The sequence below is a fragment of the Stomoxys calcitrans genome, chromosome 3 (assembly GCF_963082655.1).
Source record: "Stomoxys calcitrans chromosome 3, idStoCalc2.1, whole genome shotgun sequence".
Lineage (NCBI taxonomy): Eukaryota > Metazoa > Arthropoda > Insecta > Diptera > Muscidae > Stomoxys > Stomoxys calcitrans.
The window spans coordinates 175,488,016-175,505,505 of record NC_081554.1 but is presented as its reverse complement, the minus strand read 5'-3'; the positions used below and the strand labels follow the sequence as shown (position 1 = coordinate 175,505,505).

Here is a 17,490-nt window from a genome sequence, read left to right as displayed (position 1 = left end):
TATAATAAAATTATTTCAAGTGGGGTATCTTTACAAAGCTAACATTAAAGGGTGAATTTTGTTTATTTTCTACAACATTTTGAAAACATACAATTGAAAAAAAGGGTAAAAATTAGAGAAAAAATCTGTAAAATTAAAGCCAAATATTTTCTGTAAAAAAACCATTAGTTTACAAATTTCACAGACTTGGCTGGATGTGAGAAAACTAATTTGGAAATTCTCAGGCTTTGCAAATATAGTCTATAGAGCAACGTTTTTGAAATTCTAGACCTACCATTCCATTGTGATAAACTTGGTGGTAAATTTTTGTCAATACAGATTGACCCACGCTAATGTCTATATCCTATTAAGTCATAAAACTGCCAAATGGACTCTCTTTAACGATTCTACTTCTGGCCTAATACTCTATTGGCTTTTAAATAGTTTTCTCTCAATTTAAATGTTTCAAAACGTTGTAGACAATAAGTACTAGCTAAAAAAAATTTCGTTCTTTACATTGGTTGTTGTTTTAATTTGTTAAAGTTATTATTGAAGTTCAAATAAAAAAGAAAAATTCATTAAAGAATTCATTAAGGAATTCACTGAACATTCCTAAACAAGTGTGGCAAATGAAGTAACAATACAATGATAGGGTAAGGATGTGTTCTTAATCACTCCCACCCCCTATGCACATAGATATTAACAGCCAAAATTAAAAACAAAATAGAAGCAACTAAACTTAAAAATATTTCCAACAATTGAAAAATTAAAAACTTCGACGCGACGCGATGCGATGCGTTGCACTAATTACTGCTAAACAAATCAGGCGAGACCTATACACACGGGCACTTAATAACTAATTACATCGATAAGTTAAAAAGAATTAAATGAAACAAACAATTAATGGGTATTTAGATAATGTTGTTCTGCAGTAAGGCCTTACCAGCGGCTAATTTTAGAACATAATTTGCCAATGTATCGAAATTTAAGGTTTGCCCAGTAAGCTCGACTAAATGAGGTTTTGAGCGGCTATAAAATCGCTCTTGTTGCTGTTGTAGCAGTTGTTCTTGATGTTGCTGTAGCCGCCCTTGCTGCTGTTTTGGCATATATACCATCAATGCCGGATTATTACAACTAATCCAAATTTCTTCATCATTTGCATTGGTTATCACTAAATGTTCACCGGTATTAATGGCCCTTTTGATTATCTTAAAGGAGGCTGGCAATAGTTGTTGTCGCAAAATACGATATGATGTCTGTGTGTGGTCTATGGTACAGGCAAGTGTTAACAGTTCGGGCGGTTCATCGACCACATCAGTTTTAAAATCACGACATTGAAACAAGATGATCATGTTATTTTGGTCCATTTCCTGTCTGGGATAATACACAGAACCGAGATTTTTACCCAATGGTATACCGAGATCATAGTTCATTATAACATCACCGCTGCGATGATCCCAAACGGTAACTTGGCTATCGCCAAAACCGATTAATTTGTCATCTGAAAACAAAAAAAAAAACGGTAAAAAAAAGAACGCATAAGGGAATGGTCATAGCTGAAATGATCACGTCAAGTAACCCCTTGTACTTCGGTCCCTAGCCTGATTATTGTTGAGGAGTCTGGATACCGAGCGCAAGGATTTAAATTCCAGTGCGAACATCAGAAAAAATTGTTAGCGGTGGTTATCCCCTTACTTATTAAAACTTCTAACTAAACTAAAACCCATGTTAAAACTTCTCTACCATGTTGTTGTTGTAGCAGTTTGTTGCGTTCTATCTGTCGTCTGCTTGATTCTGTTGCGTGTCAAGACCCAGGAACTCTGCGACTAAGATGGGGTGCGTCCACAGGGATCTGGGTATGAGTCGAGTGGGTCTGGCTGGGCAGTTAAACAGGTGACGTGTATCATGCGGTCCCTGATTACAATGGGGACATACATCTTGCACGTCGGCATCAATCCTTCCTCTGTAGGAGTTGAGCCGGCTGCATCTGCCAGAACGTAATTGAGTCAGAACTACTCTGGTGTGCCGGAGGAGGTAAATTCCTTCAAGTGAAATGGGAGGCGGTCGTTCTCCAAGGACTACATTCACCCGGTAGCCATTTATCGCATCTGCTACCGTGTCTGCATGAATGTTGTCTACCTGTTTGATCTAGAGCTTCTCTCTTGTAGCGCTGAACCTCACTCTCTACATCATGTAGATCTACCTTAAGGCTTCTGGGCGGTGGATATCTATCCACAAGACGATTTGGATGGTCTCTGCGATAACAGCCCAAAAGGAATTGCTTAGACAGCGTGTAGTTATGTCTTCGCACTGGTAGGATCTTTGCTTTGTACGTGGTCAACAAGGTTTCTTTGTCTGAACCCTGATGGAAGCCACGGCAAATGTGTGCGGTGATGGCATGCAAAGCTGTTGTTGTGCTATGCAGTCTTCGAAATCCATGTTTATGCTCGGAATGGAAATTCTCCTACGAAGCTCGGGGGGAGCAATGCGTCAAGTGTTTTTGCTACAGGTAAGAGAAGGGAGATCGGTCTGTACGACTCCCCCAAACTCGTAACCTTTCCAGGCTTCAGTAGCGGGATCACTGCCCATTTTCCAGACATCGGGAACTATAAGAGTGTTCAAAGACAGGTTGAGGACAGTAGTAAGGTACTCAACTCCAGGTGAATACAGATTCTTCAACTTCAATGTAGAGATTCCGTCGGGACCCAACGCCTTAGATGATTTGGCGCCACGGATGACATTCGTAACTTCGCCCACGTCAAATTGTGATGGCTGTTCATCGGCTCGGAGACCACGAATACGGCGAATGGCTTTCCTCCTTGCCCTGCCACCCTCGGGATGCACAATAAATTGACGGTTGAACAACCTGGCGAGGATTCAAAGGATTCAAATCCTGCTGCGAACATCAGAAAAAATTTTTCAGCGGTGGTTATCCCTCGGTGCCATAGTAACCGTTAAGAGTGACAGCGAGAATGTCAATGGAACAATCATCGCTGCCGCATCGAGAGATGAGGACAGTGGGATGATGGCAGAAGTTAACGAGGGCTTTACTTAGTACACAATAAAACCGAGATAGCAATGCGGGGCACGACGAAGGAATAAAAATTAATATTCAATATCCATAACTTACCACTCATGCACTCAAGGTAACGTATGGTGTGACGCATACTTTTAAACTCCCTTATGCTGGCCAAAGTATCCAACTGGGGCGTTAGCGAATATTTACATAATCCCGAGCGTGTTTTGCCCAAAAGATTTTCCTGTGGCCAAGTCATTATAAAATATCGTGAATCCACAAGGGTAGTATAATTTACAGAATGAAGTTCACTAGAAAGACACAAAAATACAATAAATATTAGTTGTTGCAAAAAGAGAGGTTACATTTCAAAGTCACCTTTGTATGGTATCCAAAGGTATAGAATTTGTTTTTGCTATCATATCCTCATCGTGAAAATAGTAAATATTTATATACATTGACAAGAGATTACATTCACGATGATTCTTAGGCAATTGACGAGCACGCATCTCAACATAAATGGGAGTAGAATTATGCAGACAAATTCGATTGGCATAGGGAGCCTGAACTTCTTCATCTGAAAATAAGAGTTGAGTTAGAAAAAAAAACACCATTTATTAACTACTAAAGACCTACCATATGGCAAACGTTTAAGCTCCCCCAAGGGCAACCATTCACCATACACCGCCGCAGATGAAAAAACCTTTGATTTGAAATTGTTACGCACCAAAGGAACTTGTATTTGGTCCTGCATCATGTGTGACATTGTGTTGTTTGTTTTACTTTGAAGTGAGTTTAAGGCTTTTTGTGATTGCTGCTGTGTGGATCCAACATTTAAGGCTGCTTGTGCCCATAAGGTATTGAGCAAACTTGAGCTTTTCCAAAAACTTATCAAACGCTCTTGCACCACTATGAGTGTATCAACTTCGTAGTATATATACTGCACCAAACCATGATCACTATTCAAGGGATTGCGCATCATGTGTAGGGTTGATGATATGGGATTGAGAAATCGTATGGCTCCATTGTCAATGGTGGGGGCATCACTTTGAGTCCAATTGTCTTTGGTTTCCGGCGGCGTTGAGACTACCATACACGAGGCGGTGCTATGTGCCGATCTTAAAGTAATGGGGGAGGAGGGAATGCGACTTTGTGTGGGCCTTTCATCATAACAATTCGTGGTGGAAGAAACCACAACATTGTCACTTTCTTGCAGGTTACAGCAAGGGGAAGGAGAATTTTGTTTCACCTGTATGTTGTTGAATACCACAACATCATTTTGTTGATCATATTTTTTGGGGGTATGCGCCTGTAGCAGCTGCGGCTGAGGCGGTGTGCTTGATGCAGATGAAGTTTTTGTTTGAACTTCGACATTTACCCTTTTCATCCATATCTTAGGCTGTCGTTTTTGCGTTTTTTGCATTGTATTAAGACCAACATTGGATTTTTGCAACATTTTTGATCTAAAGTTTAATACTGGACCTCCGGCAAGAGACATGCGGCGCTTGGAGCGTTGCAACAAAGCCGAGGCTTTTGCCATCAACCTTGTACGCCTACGTATATTGTACACTTCAAAATCACAAGTCTCGGTTTGAGCATTACGATAACTTTTGTTGTTGTTGTTGTTATTGACGACTTCGGGGGGCTTGGATTCACCAACGCTGATTGGTTTATTCGATATTTCTTTGGGTTTGGTGGATTTTGTTATTTTATTAGGCTTGGATGGCACTGCCTCCAATTCTTTGGAAGTTTTAGTAGTTTGCTTGAGTTGTCCTTCCTTTTTAGAGGCAGAGGAGGAGGTTTTTATAAGGAATATTTTTCGTGCCCTAAGTTCACGTTTGGGAGCACTTCTTAAACTACAAGACAATGCATGTTTCTTATGGCGAGTCCTAAGTAAATTCTTTGTTCCATTCTTTTTACCCATAACCTTGGCCATTCTAGAGGTTATATTGGCAAATCTCTTCTTATCCAGCAGATTGAGGTTTTCAACCAATTTCTTTTGCCTTGTGCTTGTTGGTGTTGTTTGTATATTTATAGTGGCTGTTGTTCTAGTTTCTAATTTTGCTTTATCGAGGAAACCCCCATTTAAGGATACTGTTTTCGTTGGTGTTTTATTAGTCTCTGTTGTACTTTCCAATGTTTGTACAATAAAAATACTGGGCTTTGTTTTGCGTGACTCCTCTAGGGCAGCTTGCAATTTCTCCTTTATGACAGCAGAGGTGGGTGTAAGAGCTCGGTCGTTTACTTGCAGATTTTCATCGCCACCAGAAATATCTTTTATTTCCATTGAACTGTCGATTTGTTGTTCTTTGTTGTTGGCAATTTCATTGCTTACAGACAGACTAGACTTGAAGTGCGATTTTCGGGAAGTTATGGTTGCTGGAGAATCACACAGAATTTGAGTTTTATAAACTGTAGGCGTATGGGGTGTTGTCATTTGCCTTGGCGGAGATTGCAGTTGAGTTTGCCCTTTAAGAAGTTTTGTTGTAGTTGCTGCTGCTGCTGTTGATTGTTCTTTATTTTCATCATTTACTTGAAGGTTTGTACTTTGTCCAGCTACTTTGATAGTGGATTTATGTGATGTTAAGCGAGGAGATTTTAATGTTTTCTTACGACTTTCACTTATAGATGGCGAGGAGGATTCTAGTTGTGGCAAACTATCCTTTCTTTCTTCATCGGATGCTAGATAACAGTCAGTCTTAAATTCACTTTTAATCTCTTTGCCTTCTTTATTATGCTTTTGTTGTTGTCGTTTAGCTCCACGCATTAAAGACTCTCTTAGGGGCATGACAGGTGGCGGTGTTGGTGGTGGAGTTACTTCTCTTATACATTCTTTATTGAGAATACTATCGACTTCGTCTTCTCCGCCTTTGTGGTCTGCTGGTGGTGAGGCAGCGATATGACAGAGAATTTTTATTTGTGGTTGTTCCGTCTTTACTACGGCCTTAGACGAGTTCTGTGAAGTGTTGCTAATTTTCTTTTCTTTTGGCGCTAATATAGAGTAAATAGGCTCAGAATTTGTTCTGAAAGAAAGAGAACAGTAAATAATAATTAGTTCATAATAATTAAGTCGTGAATTTCTGTTAAATCGTATAAAATTCAAGAGTCAAATCTCTTCAATTTGCAAATTTACCCACATTATGGAACAGAGGCTAAATCAGGGGCCGAATTACCACACGAAAACTTCTGCAATGACCTCCAATTAATAAGATTGGTTTTACTCAAATCGGTCCATAACCTGATGTAGGTCCTACATAAACCGATCTATCGTTTTGATAACTTGAGCACCTACAAAAAGCAATTCTTATCCAAGCACATACAATAGATAATCCATGGGAATTTTTTGTTAAGACCTTAAATTATTCATTTTTAGTTTCTGCATATAAAGAGAATCCGTGCAAAGAACTTGACAAATGCGATCCATTGTGGAGGAGGGATATAAAATTCGGCCGGCCAAAATGAACATGCTTTTTCTTGTTTTGACTCATATGGACCTAATTTTAAGACAGGGGTGAAACTAGGGATCTACTAGGAAACAAATGATATCGATATGTCGTTGAGACTGGACGATGTTCAGTTTTCAGGGCGAGATCTGTGCCATTACAATGGTCCCCATCGAGATGGGATATACTGAAAAGGGGATATACCACCCTCGAATGTCAATATGGCGGGAGATCGGTCTTGAATGACTTGGCGCTATGGATGACAATTGTAACTTGGTCCACGGTTAATTGTGATGGCTATCCCCCAGCTCGGAGACGAAGTATATTACGAATGGCACTCCTCCCGGCCTTATTACTCCGGGATGCTCAATAAATTGACGGTTGAACAACTTGGCGCATCTCCTCAGCTCAGTCACTGTTACGTCGTCAAAAGTGACTTAAGTCCTGTTATCCCTTCTACCGGAGTTCAAGAGTGACTTAACAGTAGACCACAGCTGGCCTAAACCGGTACATTGCTTCAAGTGTTCCAGCCACAAATTCCGCTTATGTTCGTAGACTTCCCTGTTTATTTCCTGATAAAGCTCGCTGTTTGTGGGGTACGTGCTCGATGGGTGGATGGTCGCTCGATGGTGAGAATTATGGGGAGGTGATCTGATCACAAAAAAAAAAAACGGCTTGCCAGGATAAGTCGCTCTGGAGATTAGGGGTAGCAATGAAAATGTATGACAAGGAGCTGCATCTTCCCGTAATCCTAGTGGGGGCGTCCTCATTGACCGTGCAAAACATAAAGCTTACAATCTGCTCTGCCATAGCTATGCCCCGCTGGTTGTTACCTAGGGGAAAGTGACATGAAACGTGGTGCGCAGTAGGCCACTAATGTCGGGACTTTAAATTTGGCCATTGATTGCGTCATAACAACCAACCGGCAATCAGCATTATACCGGACTTGACTGCTATATCCATAAATTTCCTGAAGGTTGCACTAGCGCAGCAGCAGCAGTCGAGATGGACTTAAACTGGAAGGCCAATTCCCACCTCCACTCGTTTAGCGATCCCTCCGTAGAACATTGTTTCCGTGACAACTTTGCAGGCTGAAAGTTTTGTTTAGTTTTCTCTCCTGGAACGCAGCAACCAATATGTACTTCCGGCTCATAAAATCTGCTATCTCGGTGATCTTGGACCACTGCAATTCAATTGCAAGAAAGATACACTTCCCGGTAGTTTTAGCTCCGGTATCCCAAGCTCCGACTCCTCTTCATACCCACAAACCCGGCTCTCCCTGCGTTGAAGCACGAATTCAACATTCTGGCATTGGTATTGCCAGTCATAAGACCTTTTAGGAGCTGTGGTCATGTTTCCTAAGTGGACGTATGTTTGTGACCTAACTATCCTTCTAAGCGAAAGGCTCAGCTCACGCACCACAACCGCTGTCATCATAGAAATCATATATTCTGCTAAAATGATCACACAGAGCGAATGTGTGCAATGCTGAAAAAGAAAGTAGTGGATGCGTGCATTTGCATAAAAACAAAATGTATGTTCAGGCATGTATAACAAATTTGCACACTGTTTTACAAAAAGTCTTTTGCGTACTTCCGCCTATGACGCTGAATGCCTGACTTCGAATCCTGCGAGATCATTAGAAAACATTTTCACTGGTGATTTTTTCCCTACTTATGTGAAAACAAGCGGTCTTATTCAAGGAAATAACGTAAGAGCACGAGAACACACATTCACAATTAAAATTTATGTACGTCTTACCAGAAAATTTTACACTCTCAGAATAAATCAATTTCAATAAATTAGTCACGGCTAAGGTGAAAAATAGCGATTTCGAGTCACAAAGGTCACATTTAAGAAAAAAAACTTTTTTTTTATCAAAGCATTTATCAATTGTTTGACAATTTTTATTTTCTGTACAAGGCTCCCATTGCACACCCTCATGTCATTCCGTTTCTCATTTGTTTCTACAGTGTAGACCAACACACATGTAACTATGTGAGTTAGTGTCCCAAAAAACAAAAAGCATTTTTTTTAATGCTTTGCTGTTTTCCTTTTGATCCCAATAAGCAAAATACGAAATATTATGGCGATCGGTTATTAACCCATGCCGCCACGATGTCCAATGTTGGATGCAATGCTTTCTAAGGAATCTAGTTAAATATTTTAGGACCTAGCATGAAATTGGTAAACTAAATATACATCTAAAACGAATTTATTACAAAACCAAAAACTGTACCCTGTACCACTACTGTGGCTGTGATAAAATGTGTAGTTGGACTCAAGATATTCGCTGCTGATTCGGCTTAGGCTAACTGCAGATTGCGGGCGAGAAGCGATGCGATGCTATATGCTATAATATTTCATGCTATTTCAATGCTATAATGTGTCAGAGTGCATGCGATAGAGATTTACATCACCGGTTTAAGTTGTAGAGTGGTGTTCAAAGCGAATTAATAAGGTGGCCGCACCGGCGAATTGCTGCAACAAAGCATCTTTTTTGGGATCTTGGTATGTCAAAATTTGTAACGAGGCGAAGAAAATTCAATTTGCCGTGACATTTCAAATTTGATTCGACCAATCCAAAGTGTATTTATAAGGTGGCTGCATGGGCGAATTGCTACAACAAAGTATCTTTTTGGGAACTTGATATGTCAAAATTTGTAAACAGGGCGAAGAAAATTCGATTCGCCCTGACATTTACAATTTTCGGCAAATCAGAGCAAGAAGAAAAAAGTTTATTAATTTTTGAGTGTTAGGCAAGAAAACACATATTTAATAAAAATGTTCAAAATTCCAATTAGCTACGGAGGCTTTACCCACAAAACTGGCTGGAACATTAAGGTCCGATCTGTGTAGTGTTCATTGTTGCCACGAAAAGCCTAGCTGCGAGCTACCGGGCGGATAGTGGAATGCTCCATACGGCGTTGCTGCAACGGCAGTCGTGGACAATCAGCGGTATCGAACGGCGAGAACTCAGTGAGAGGCCGGACGGCACCGAATCTTACACAAATACTCAGTGCGTATGATGTTCAATATGACAAGGCGAGCTATTGGTTAAATAACCAATAGCCATCCTGTTCTGGCGGCGATCGGTCCTGTTCACCTGCAGGAGCCTGACGACGATCGCCACCTCCACATGCAAATGTGGCTACAACAACAACAACCCACAAAACCTCCAAGATGGCAGAAGATTGTGATTAGAGCTCAATAACCACAAGGAGGGACTGTGTATCCCCTTTTAGCTTTCGGATTTTCAGGTCATTTGAAAAGGACAGTTAAAGTTTGTTGGCTACGAGGATGACGTTATCATCATGGTGTGTGGCCGTTCAGACAGCATATAGTATGCTGCCAAAATACTAGGTAACTTGGTATGTTCAGGGGAACTCTCCTAGATGTGATGGAGCTGGCGCTCTCACTACTGAATGTCCTGAAAAGCCATTGATATGTCAGGCGACACAATGACCATTATATACCCTAAGTTTAAAAACCATATCAGCAGCAAACACAATTTATAAAATATTTATTTTGAAGTTTATATTTTTGTACGGCGAATTCAAAAATGAGTTGACATATCAAATTCTCTCAGCTAGGTTGATGCGGCCACCTGATAAATACGCCTTGGACCAATCAGAGTGTCAAGCAAGAAAAAACAAATTTTAAAAATGTACAAAACTCCCATAGCTTTAAAGGCTTATCCCACAAAACCACCAAGATGGCAGGTTTCAATAGTTTTTACTAGGATATGGAAGCGGTAAATAGCTACCAAGTGAATGCCTTTAACCTACCACGACAGACCTGGGTAGTTCTGGCTAAATTTAAATTGGGCTGGGATTGATTCCAGCTTTCTAAACGTGTGTCTCGTTTGTAACCGTAAGGACCCCCTGATTTAAGTTCATTATATGTTGATAAGCAGGTTAGTTAGCGTACCACAAGGAAATGACTCAAATAGAAAGATTGATCAATCACCAGAAGGAGGGATTTTATATCCCTTTTTAAGACTGTGCGATATCTGGTATTTTCAGGTCATTTAAAAATGAAGTGTTTAAATGAAAGGGTTTGGCTACGAAGACGAATGACGATGTCATCATGGAGTGTGGCCGTTCAAATGGCGTATAGTATGCCGCAAAGATTGGACACGTGGCTTGACATAAACCCCCGATAATAAAGCTGGTGCTATTCACCAATATGACGTAACTTGGTTTGTTAAGGAGACATCTCCTAGATGGAGTGGAGCTGCCGCTCTCCCTACTGACATGGATCCTGATAAACCATTGCAATATCAGGACTTTGACGTCGCGCTGCACACATAGAGAGGCGGACTAAGGCAAGGTTTGTGGGTATGAGACGGTTGATCACCTATTGTGGCACTACCCTGAAATTGAATTGAATTTCGGAGGTAGGTGGAGTATTATGGCACGCAAACCTTTATTCCTTTCTAAATTATTTTCGGGCGCATAGTCCAACTCTTCATCACTATAGAGGCTTGAAATGAAAGATTGGAGGGAACTTTCCAGTCCACTCGGCCGCCATTACTGTCATGCATGTTGAATACTCATCTTCTTCATTCTAATGTCTGGCAATGCACTGCAGTAAATTTTATGTGTTCTTCTCCGATTTTTGAATCTTCTTCGGGGGCGACAAAAAGGACCTAAGTTCCCTGAATGAAGATAATAGATTGAGGATACTAGACGTGTGCCATTATATAACCTAAGCGTAAGAACCTAAGAGCAGCTAACACAAAAATCATCTTATAAAATTTTTATTTTGAAGTTTATATTTTTGTAAGGCGAATTCAAAAATTAATTGACATATCAAATTCTATCAGCTGGGTTGATGTGGTCATTTGATAAATACGCCTTGGGTAGCCGCATCAGCACAGCTGATGGAACTCGATATGTCAATTCATCTTTGAATTCGCCATATAAAAATATAGACTTCAAATAAATATTCTCCAAATTGATTTTTGTGATTGCTGCTGGTGTTAATTTTGAAATAGTGCTGCGTCTAACTCCGCAATTTCAGGGCAGTGCCACAATAGGTGATCAACCGTCTATAACTCCTCCTCATCCCCACAAATCATGCATAAGTCCGTCATGTGTCCAACGCAACATCAAAGTGCTGACAATGCAAAACCATCCTTGTGGTGATTGAGCCCTAATCACCATATTCCTATTTGAGCCCTTTGCTAGTGGTACGCTAATTATCCTGCCCATCAAAATAGTATGAACTCAATTCAGGAGGAATCCTCATGTCCACCAGAGAGTCATGCATTTGACACGTGATGTGTGGTCCCAAGTTGCAATCGAAACACACGCCTATGAAGTTGGAAACAATCCTAGCCCAATTGAAATTGAGCCAGAAGTACCCTGGTCTGCACTTAGTAACTATTTCAGCGCTATAATAAGCTAGTGAAAACTATTTAAACCTACCATCTTGATGGTTTTGTGGGTAAAGCCTCTGGAGCTATGGGGAATTTTGAAAAATTTGTTATATTAATAAACTCCTTTCGTCTTGCGAATCGGCGAATCGAATTTTCGCCCTGTATAAAAACTTTGACATATCAAGTTCCCAAAATTATATGTTTAGTTGTAGCGGCCACCTTATAAATACACCTTGCGGCCGCCTTATTAAATAAGCATTGGTTTTTGGGTCTACAAAACCAAACTGGTTTTTTAAAAAAGAAAAAAACGGGAGATTGGTCTATTTCGGGGCTATATTAAGAGCAAAGTTTCGACTCAGTATCCCTTTTTTTAAAGTCTGAAGCGTGATTACTACAAACAAACGAAGGACATGGCTACCTCGTCTCAGAATTTTACGACTACAAGAATATATATATATACTCGGAAATGGATATTTCGATGTGTTGCAAACGGAATGACAAAATGAATACACTCCCGTCCTTCGGTGGTGAGCATAAAGAAGAGAATAAAATTTGCTGACAACAAAAACATATTTCTCTAGTTATTACTATTGTAGTGTTTGCAAAATGGCGAAAACGTTATAACTGACGAAGGACGATTATACAAAAGCAGTACATAGGTTATTAAACAATACCAAAGCAGCCGGCAAGGTTTGACGCCTTAGTGTATAACACACTGCTTCAACTACAACAACGACGTTATATCAAGCTATTGAACATATAACACTGTAAGAAAGCAGAGGCCAGTAATCCCATTCTGGTAGCTTACCAAGCGATAGGGTCTATGTAGAGGAACCGCCTTGCTCCCCAGTAGGAGCTTGCCAAGTATCGCTAAGCCCACATGCAATTATGTAGCTACAATAACCAAGCTACCAACACTATTTTCATATATATGTACCATAAGACTTACCTTTCCTCACGTCTCCGTTGCTCATTATTATCGGTCATTGTTGTCGTTGTCGTTGTGGTCGAACTACCTAGTCGAGGCCCACGATTGTGTTTCTTCAACTCGTTCAATTGTTTCTCTTTTAAGGCCCACATTTCACGTTCTTCTTTGGCAGATTTTTCTTTTCGCTCTTGTTGTTGTTGACGTAGCACACGCATTGAACGTCGTGTTAAATTACACTGAGCTAATTCAGCCACAGCATTGGCCATTGCGGTAGCCGTGGACATTCCTGTTAAGCCCAAATAATTACAAAATTCATGTTGTTGATGGTAGACGCCATCATAATCATTGTCTTCATTTTCCAATTTGACATCGACCATTGAGGATGTGGCTTCAGGAATATTGGTAGTTTCAGCAACAGCAGCAGAAGTTTTAGTTTGAGATTCGAGTGATGTTGTTGAGGTAGCGCCTTTGGGTGCAGCAGATGGCGTAGTAGTTTTGTTTATAGTCGTTTCGCCCAATGTTGAATTATGAATATACTTTGGCGGCACTGTAGGAGTTTTGAATAGTTCTCGCTGTTGCTTATTTACACCGATTTGTTGAGTTGATGAAGATATTTGTTGTTCCAAGTCTATGCTTTTGTCAATTTCATCTATCAATTTGTCTCTTGAAATCGGCTTGGGTTCCTTGTGCTCCACCATTGAGGAGGAGGATTTTTTATCGATTTCCCTATTAAGACGGTGTAACCGAAAACCCGAATCATTTTCTTTTGTGTTGGCCAGGCATGATAAGTTTTTTGAATCCCTTGTTGCTATTGCCTTCTGGCGCAAATTATTTGGTGGATTTACTTTTAATTGCATAGGTGTAAGTACATCCTGGCTATTTGCCTCTTCAGAACTGCTGGGACAAAGTAATTTTTCATGGATTTGTATTTCTCTTCCTCCGCCACCGGTAGGAGGAAATCTTCGATGGGGTCCAGGCATTTTTTTGGAGTTCTGAAAAAAATAACGTTGCTCATTTTCCGAAGACGACGTAGCTGGGGGAGAAGTGGAGTTTTGATTCCTCTTGGTGTTGGTCTCTTTTACAAAACGTTTCTTCACATCGCTCGATTCCATATTTGTGGTGGGTGGTTTGCAACGTCTCTGCTGCAATTGTTGTTGAGCTGTAGCCGAGGTTGAAGGCCTTTCATCTATGTGCTTTACACTTTCACTTGAATCACTGCTAGTTTCCGAAGTTTCTTCATGAACTTTCTGGGCCCCCATTGAGGAGAAACCACCAGCCGAACCTCCTGCACCGGCTGTACCATGTCGCTTGTTATTTTTTTGCGGCACATTCATATTATACACCAACATCCACTTGAATGTGTCAAAATCATATTTTTTCTCGTTCACTATGGCCTTTGAATTGGTTTGCTTTGCCATCTCCGATTTTCTTTGTTTTTCAAAACGCTTGAATTCCTGATCAAATAAGCTGACATCTTCCACATCGCTGCATTCATCGTCACAACGCCAGCCATCGATTTTCTCCATCAAAGTCATTTGCGGATTGTATGCTGTTATCATGGCCAATTGACGTTCAAATGAATCGCCTGGCAGTGTGTTTTTGAGTAGCGGCGGCCTTGGCGGGTATTTTCCACTACCGCGTGGTTGTTGTGGATTTGAGGGCGAGCTGACTGGGAACTCACTGGTGGACTCAGTTGAGCATTTATTAGGAGCTGCTGCGGCTGCAACATTGTCCAGATTTTTGTAATGTTCGTTCAGAATAAAATACGGTTCGAATTTTTCATTGATTAGTTTGCGTTTTTGCTTCTGAGATATTGTAGTCGAATCGGAATTAATTTCGAAGATTTGATCAGGTGGAGTTTTTATATGCGGTGGTGTTGTTGCTGTAATGCGAAATAAAAATTTTTGGTGAAATAATGAGGAACATATTCTGTTTGTTACGAATATGAGGTTTTAAGGAAACAGTCTTTGAGAAATTGTGTTTTTTGTGTCGTTCATCTTCCTTAACAATTACAATGTTTAGAGAGAATGTTCTTAACTTGAAGGATTTTTGTCTGTTCGTGAAGATGGATGTTTTCAATCTGAAGGTAGCCTGTACAGGTTCTTAAGGAAGCAGTGTGACAAGTCTGTAAATTTCCTCAGTGGGTCTTGTTCATTCAAGCGGTCCACACCGCAACACGGTTATTTACCACAGGTCGTTCTCAATCCCACGACAGCGGGATTCATTTATTCTCATTCCACCAAACAGGTTGGAATGAGAATTAATGAGAAGCTCAGATAACGCTACCGGGTTGTAAATTGCACATTTTGCCCATGAACATTCCACTAAGGAACAGGGGCAAACTTCTCACATATCAATGAGTGCAGTCCGATTCAAGTTTTCAGCTCAATGGAGGCCACCGTAGCGCACAGGTTAGCATGTCCGCCTGGTGATTTTCCCATCCAAATGCTGGAAACATTTGTGAGGAATTACGCCACGTAAAAACTTCTCTCCAAAGAGGTGTCGCACTGCGGCACGCCGCAAACCGGAGTATTTTTGGCTAAATTACGATCCGGCAGATGACGCCTGTTCAATTCCTACAGAGCAAGGATTGATGCCAACGTGCAGAATGTATGTCCCAATTGTGACCATGGACCACACGTCGCCTATTTAAATGCCTAGCCAGACACAAATCCCTCTAGACGCCCGATCTTAGTCGCAGAGTTCCTGGATCTGGACATTCAACAGAATCAAGCAGTCGAAAGAAAGTACACAGCACTGCTACAACAATAACAACAACAGATGTGGACACATCAACAAAAAACGTGGATGGGGTCCCCACAAACGCTGTTGTAGCCTCATACTTGAAAATGCAAATTTTGAACATTCTCACATACTTCTCACATATCAATAAGTGCAGTCCGACTCAAGTTGAAGCCTACTTTTTATAGCCATGTCCGAACGGCATCCCGCAGTGCGACACATGGCATTGTACCTCACAAATGTTGCCAGCTTTGGGAGGGGAAAACTACTGCTGACAATTTTTTTTTATGGTCCCGCCAGGATTCGAATCCAGGCGATCAGCGCCATGGAAGGACATGTCCTCTGCGCTACGGTGGCGTCCACATACATGTAGCCACATACTTGCATGTGTGGAAAACACTCTCTTTGGAGAGTTCCGGTGTATAGACAAGACCGCTAGGGAAATATTCTCAACACACAAATGTGGGCAGCATTAGTAAGGAAATAGCCAACGCTGAAAATTTTAAATAAGAGTTAAGTCATGTGCTAATTAACGAGTGAATTTTCTAGCCTCAACTTCAACATCTTACACTACATCGATGTGTACTGCCTACATGAGAAAATCTTATTTGACATCTACTCACCAATACCTCCTCGTTCGCGCTGTTGTTTTTTACGTTTATTCGGTGTGTGAGGATAACATACAGCATTATTTTGTTTTCTAATAGGTGTCTTATCCATTCCTGGCCTTAAAATAATTTGATCATCGATTCTTTCAACAACCTCATCGTCATCCTCAACTTCAATTGCCTCCACCGCACCTTCTGAATCCTCTAGACAATCTTTCTTATATTGACGTTTCAAATGAAATCTTTTGTGATCCAGTATATTCCGTTTATATTGCGAAGGTGTGACGTCATCTTCAAAGCCTTCGAAATCTTCGGCATCATTTGAACTAACACTGGCTACTGGTCCCGCCTTCATAGCCTGATATTCATCAAAACTCTGCTGTTGCTCCTCCTCCAGACTGTCGTTAGAAGAAATTGTGTGAATATGCTGCTGTATTTCTGGACTAGCATTTTGCGCTTCATCACTGGATTGGTTAGATGCCTGTACATGCGGCTGTGGTGGACTGCGAGATCTGGATTTGGAATTTCTAGCTTCATGCATAGAAGTTGAAGAGGTTAAAGCTGAAGATGGAAGTTGATTGTGATGTTGATGCTGTTGACCATGTTGCCCCTGTGCTACATACTGTGGCAATGGGGGCGATGATGCATTGGCCATAAACTCATTGTAACGATCATCGGAGGTTGAAGAGTACACAAATTCATTGGCAAACATACGAGGCATTTCTGCAAATACTAATAGCTATTAAATGTTACTGCCAACCAAGTTTGAAATAAAATGCTAGTTATTTATTGTTCCTCTTACCTAAACGTTTAGCTTTCACAGATCCTTTACTTGTCCTATTTGGCTGTTTAACTTATTATTACCGTTCCCGTAAATGGTGGTGGTGGCGCCTTTTTCTTATCGAGTAGATGAAATTTCTCGAGTGCCTTATTGTCCTCTATTTCTTGTTTTTTCCTACACTAATATCCGTCAAAATGTTTGAGAGTGAATAAATTTGGTTCGATCCTCTTAATAACTTCAATTTAATTAGGAATTTCTAAATTTTCTGTCGCAATTACTTCTTCACTCAGCGAACATTTTTCCTGTGTTTTATTTTCATACAGTACTTAGTTGTTGTGCAGCGATTGAGGGAGTGAATGAGAAAATTAACAAGAATTGCAGGGTGACACATATGCTTTATTGGTATAAAGCCAATAAGGGTATTTTCTATGCAAAATCAACACAGTCTTATAGCAGAACGGCAACTCTAACCATAAAAAATTCGTAGTGTAAGCTTAGTGAAGAAAAATCTTACTTTCCGGCGAGAGTGTTTTTAAATGTAACGAATGGCATTGGATTTAGTGCAAATTAAATTAAAAAAAAATATATCTACATAATAAATGCCTGGGAA

At 40.5% G+C, this 17,490-nt stretch overlaps 1 protein-coding gene across 4 annotated transcripts; it reads right to left on the bottom strand.

Moving 5' to 3' along the window:
* Positions 1–737: 737 nt before the first annotated feature.
* Positions 738–17,198, bottom strand: LOC106092585 (uncharacterized). Of its 4 annotated transcripts, XM_013259498.2 has the most exons (8): positions 16,902–17,198; positions 16,115–16,822; positions 12,771–14,631; positions 3,632–6,018; positions 3,374–3,572; positions 3,110–3,306; positions 923–1,480; positions 738–835 (listed from the first exon to the last, which is right to left on the bottom strand). In XM_013259498.2, the coding sequence occupies exons 2-8, from the start codon at positions 16,818–16,820 to the stop codon at positions 813–815; spliced, it is 5,931 nt and encodes a 1,976-aa protein (XP_013114952.2). In that variant the 5' UTR covers positions 16,821–16,822; positions 16,902–17,198; the 3' UTR covers positions 738–812. The 4 variants fall into 4 exon arrangements, with proteins under 4 accessions (XP_013114952.2, XP_013114944.2, XP_013114937.2 ...); XM_013259490.2 differs by having other exon boundaries at positions 738–1,480; positions 16,115–16,838; XM_013259483.2 differs by having other exon boundaries at positions 738–1,480; positions 16,115–16,831.
* Positions 17,199–17,490: the final 292 nt, after the last annotated feature.

Coding starts and splice junctions, on each gene's coding strand:
- LOC106092585 (XM_013259490.2), bottom strand. CDS start 16,820: ATGCCTCGTATGTTTGCCAATGAATTTGTGTACTCTTCAACCTCCGAT. Junction 6,019..12,770: donor CAACGGAGACGTGAGGAAAG/GTAAGTCTTATG, acceptor TCTTTCTTTCAG/AACAAATTCTGAGCCTATTT. Junction 3,307..3,373: donor CCTTTGGATACCATACAAAG/GTGACTTTGAAA, acceptor GTGTCTTTCTAG/TGAACTTCATTCTGTAAATT.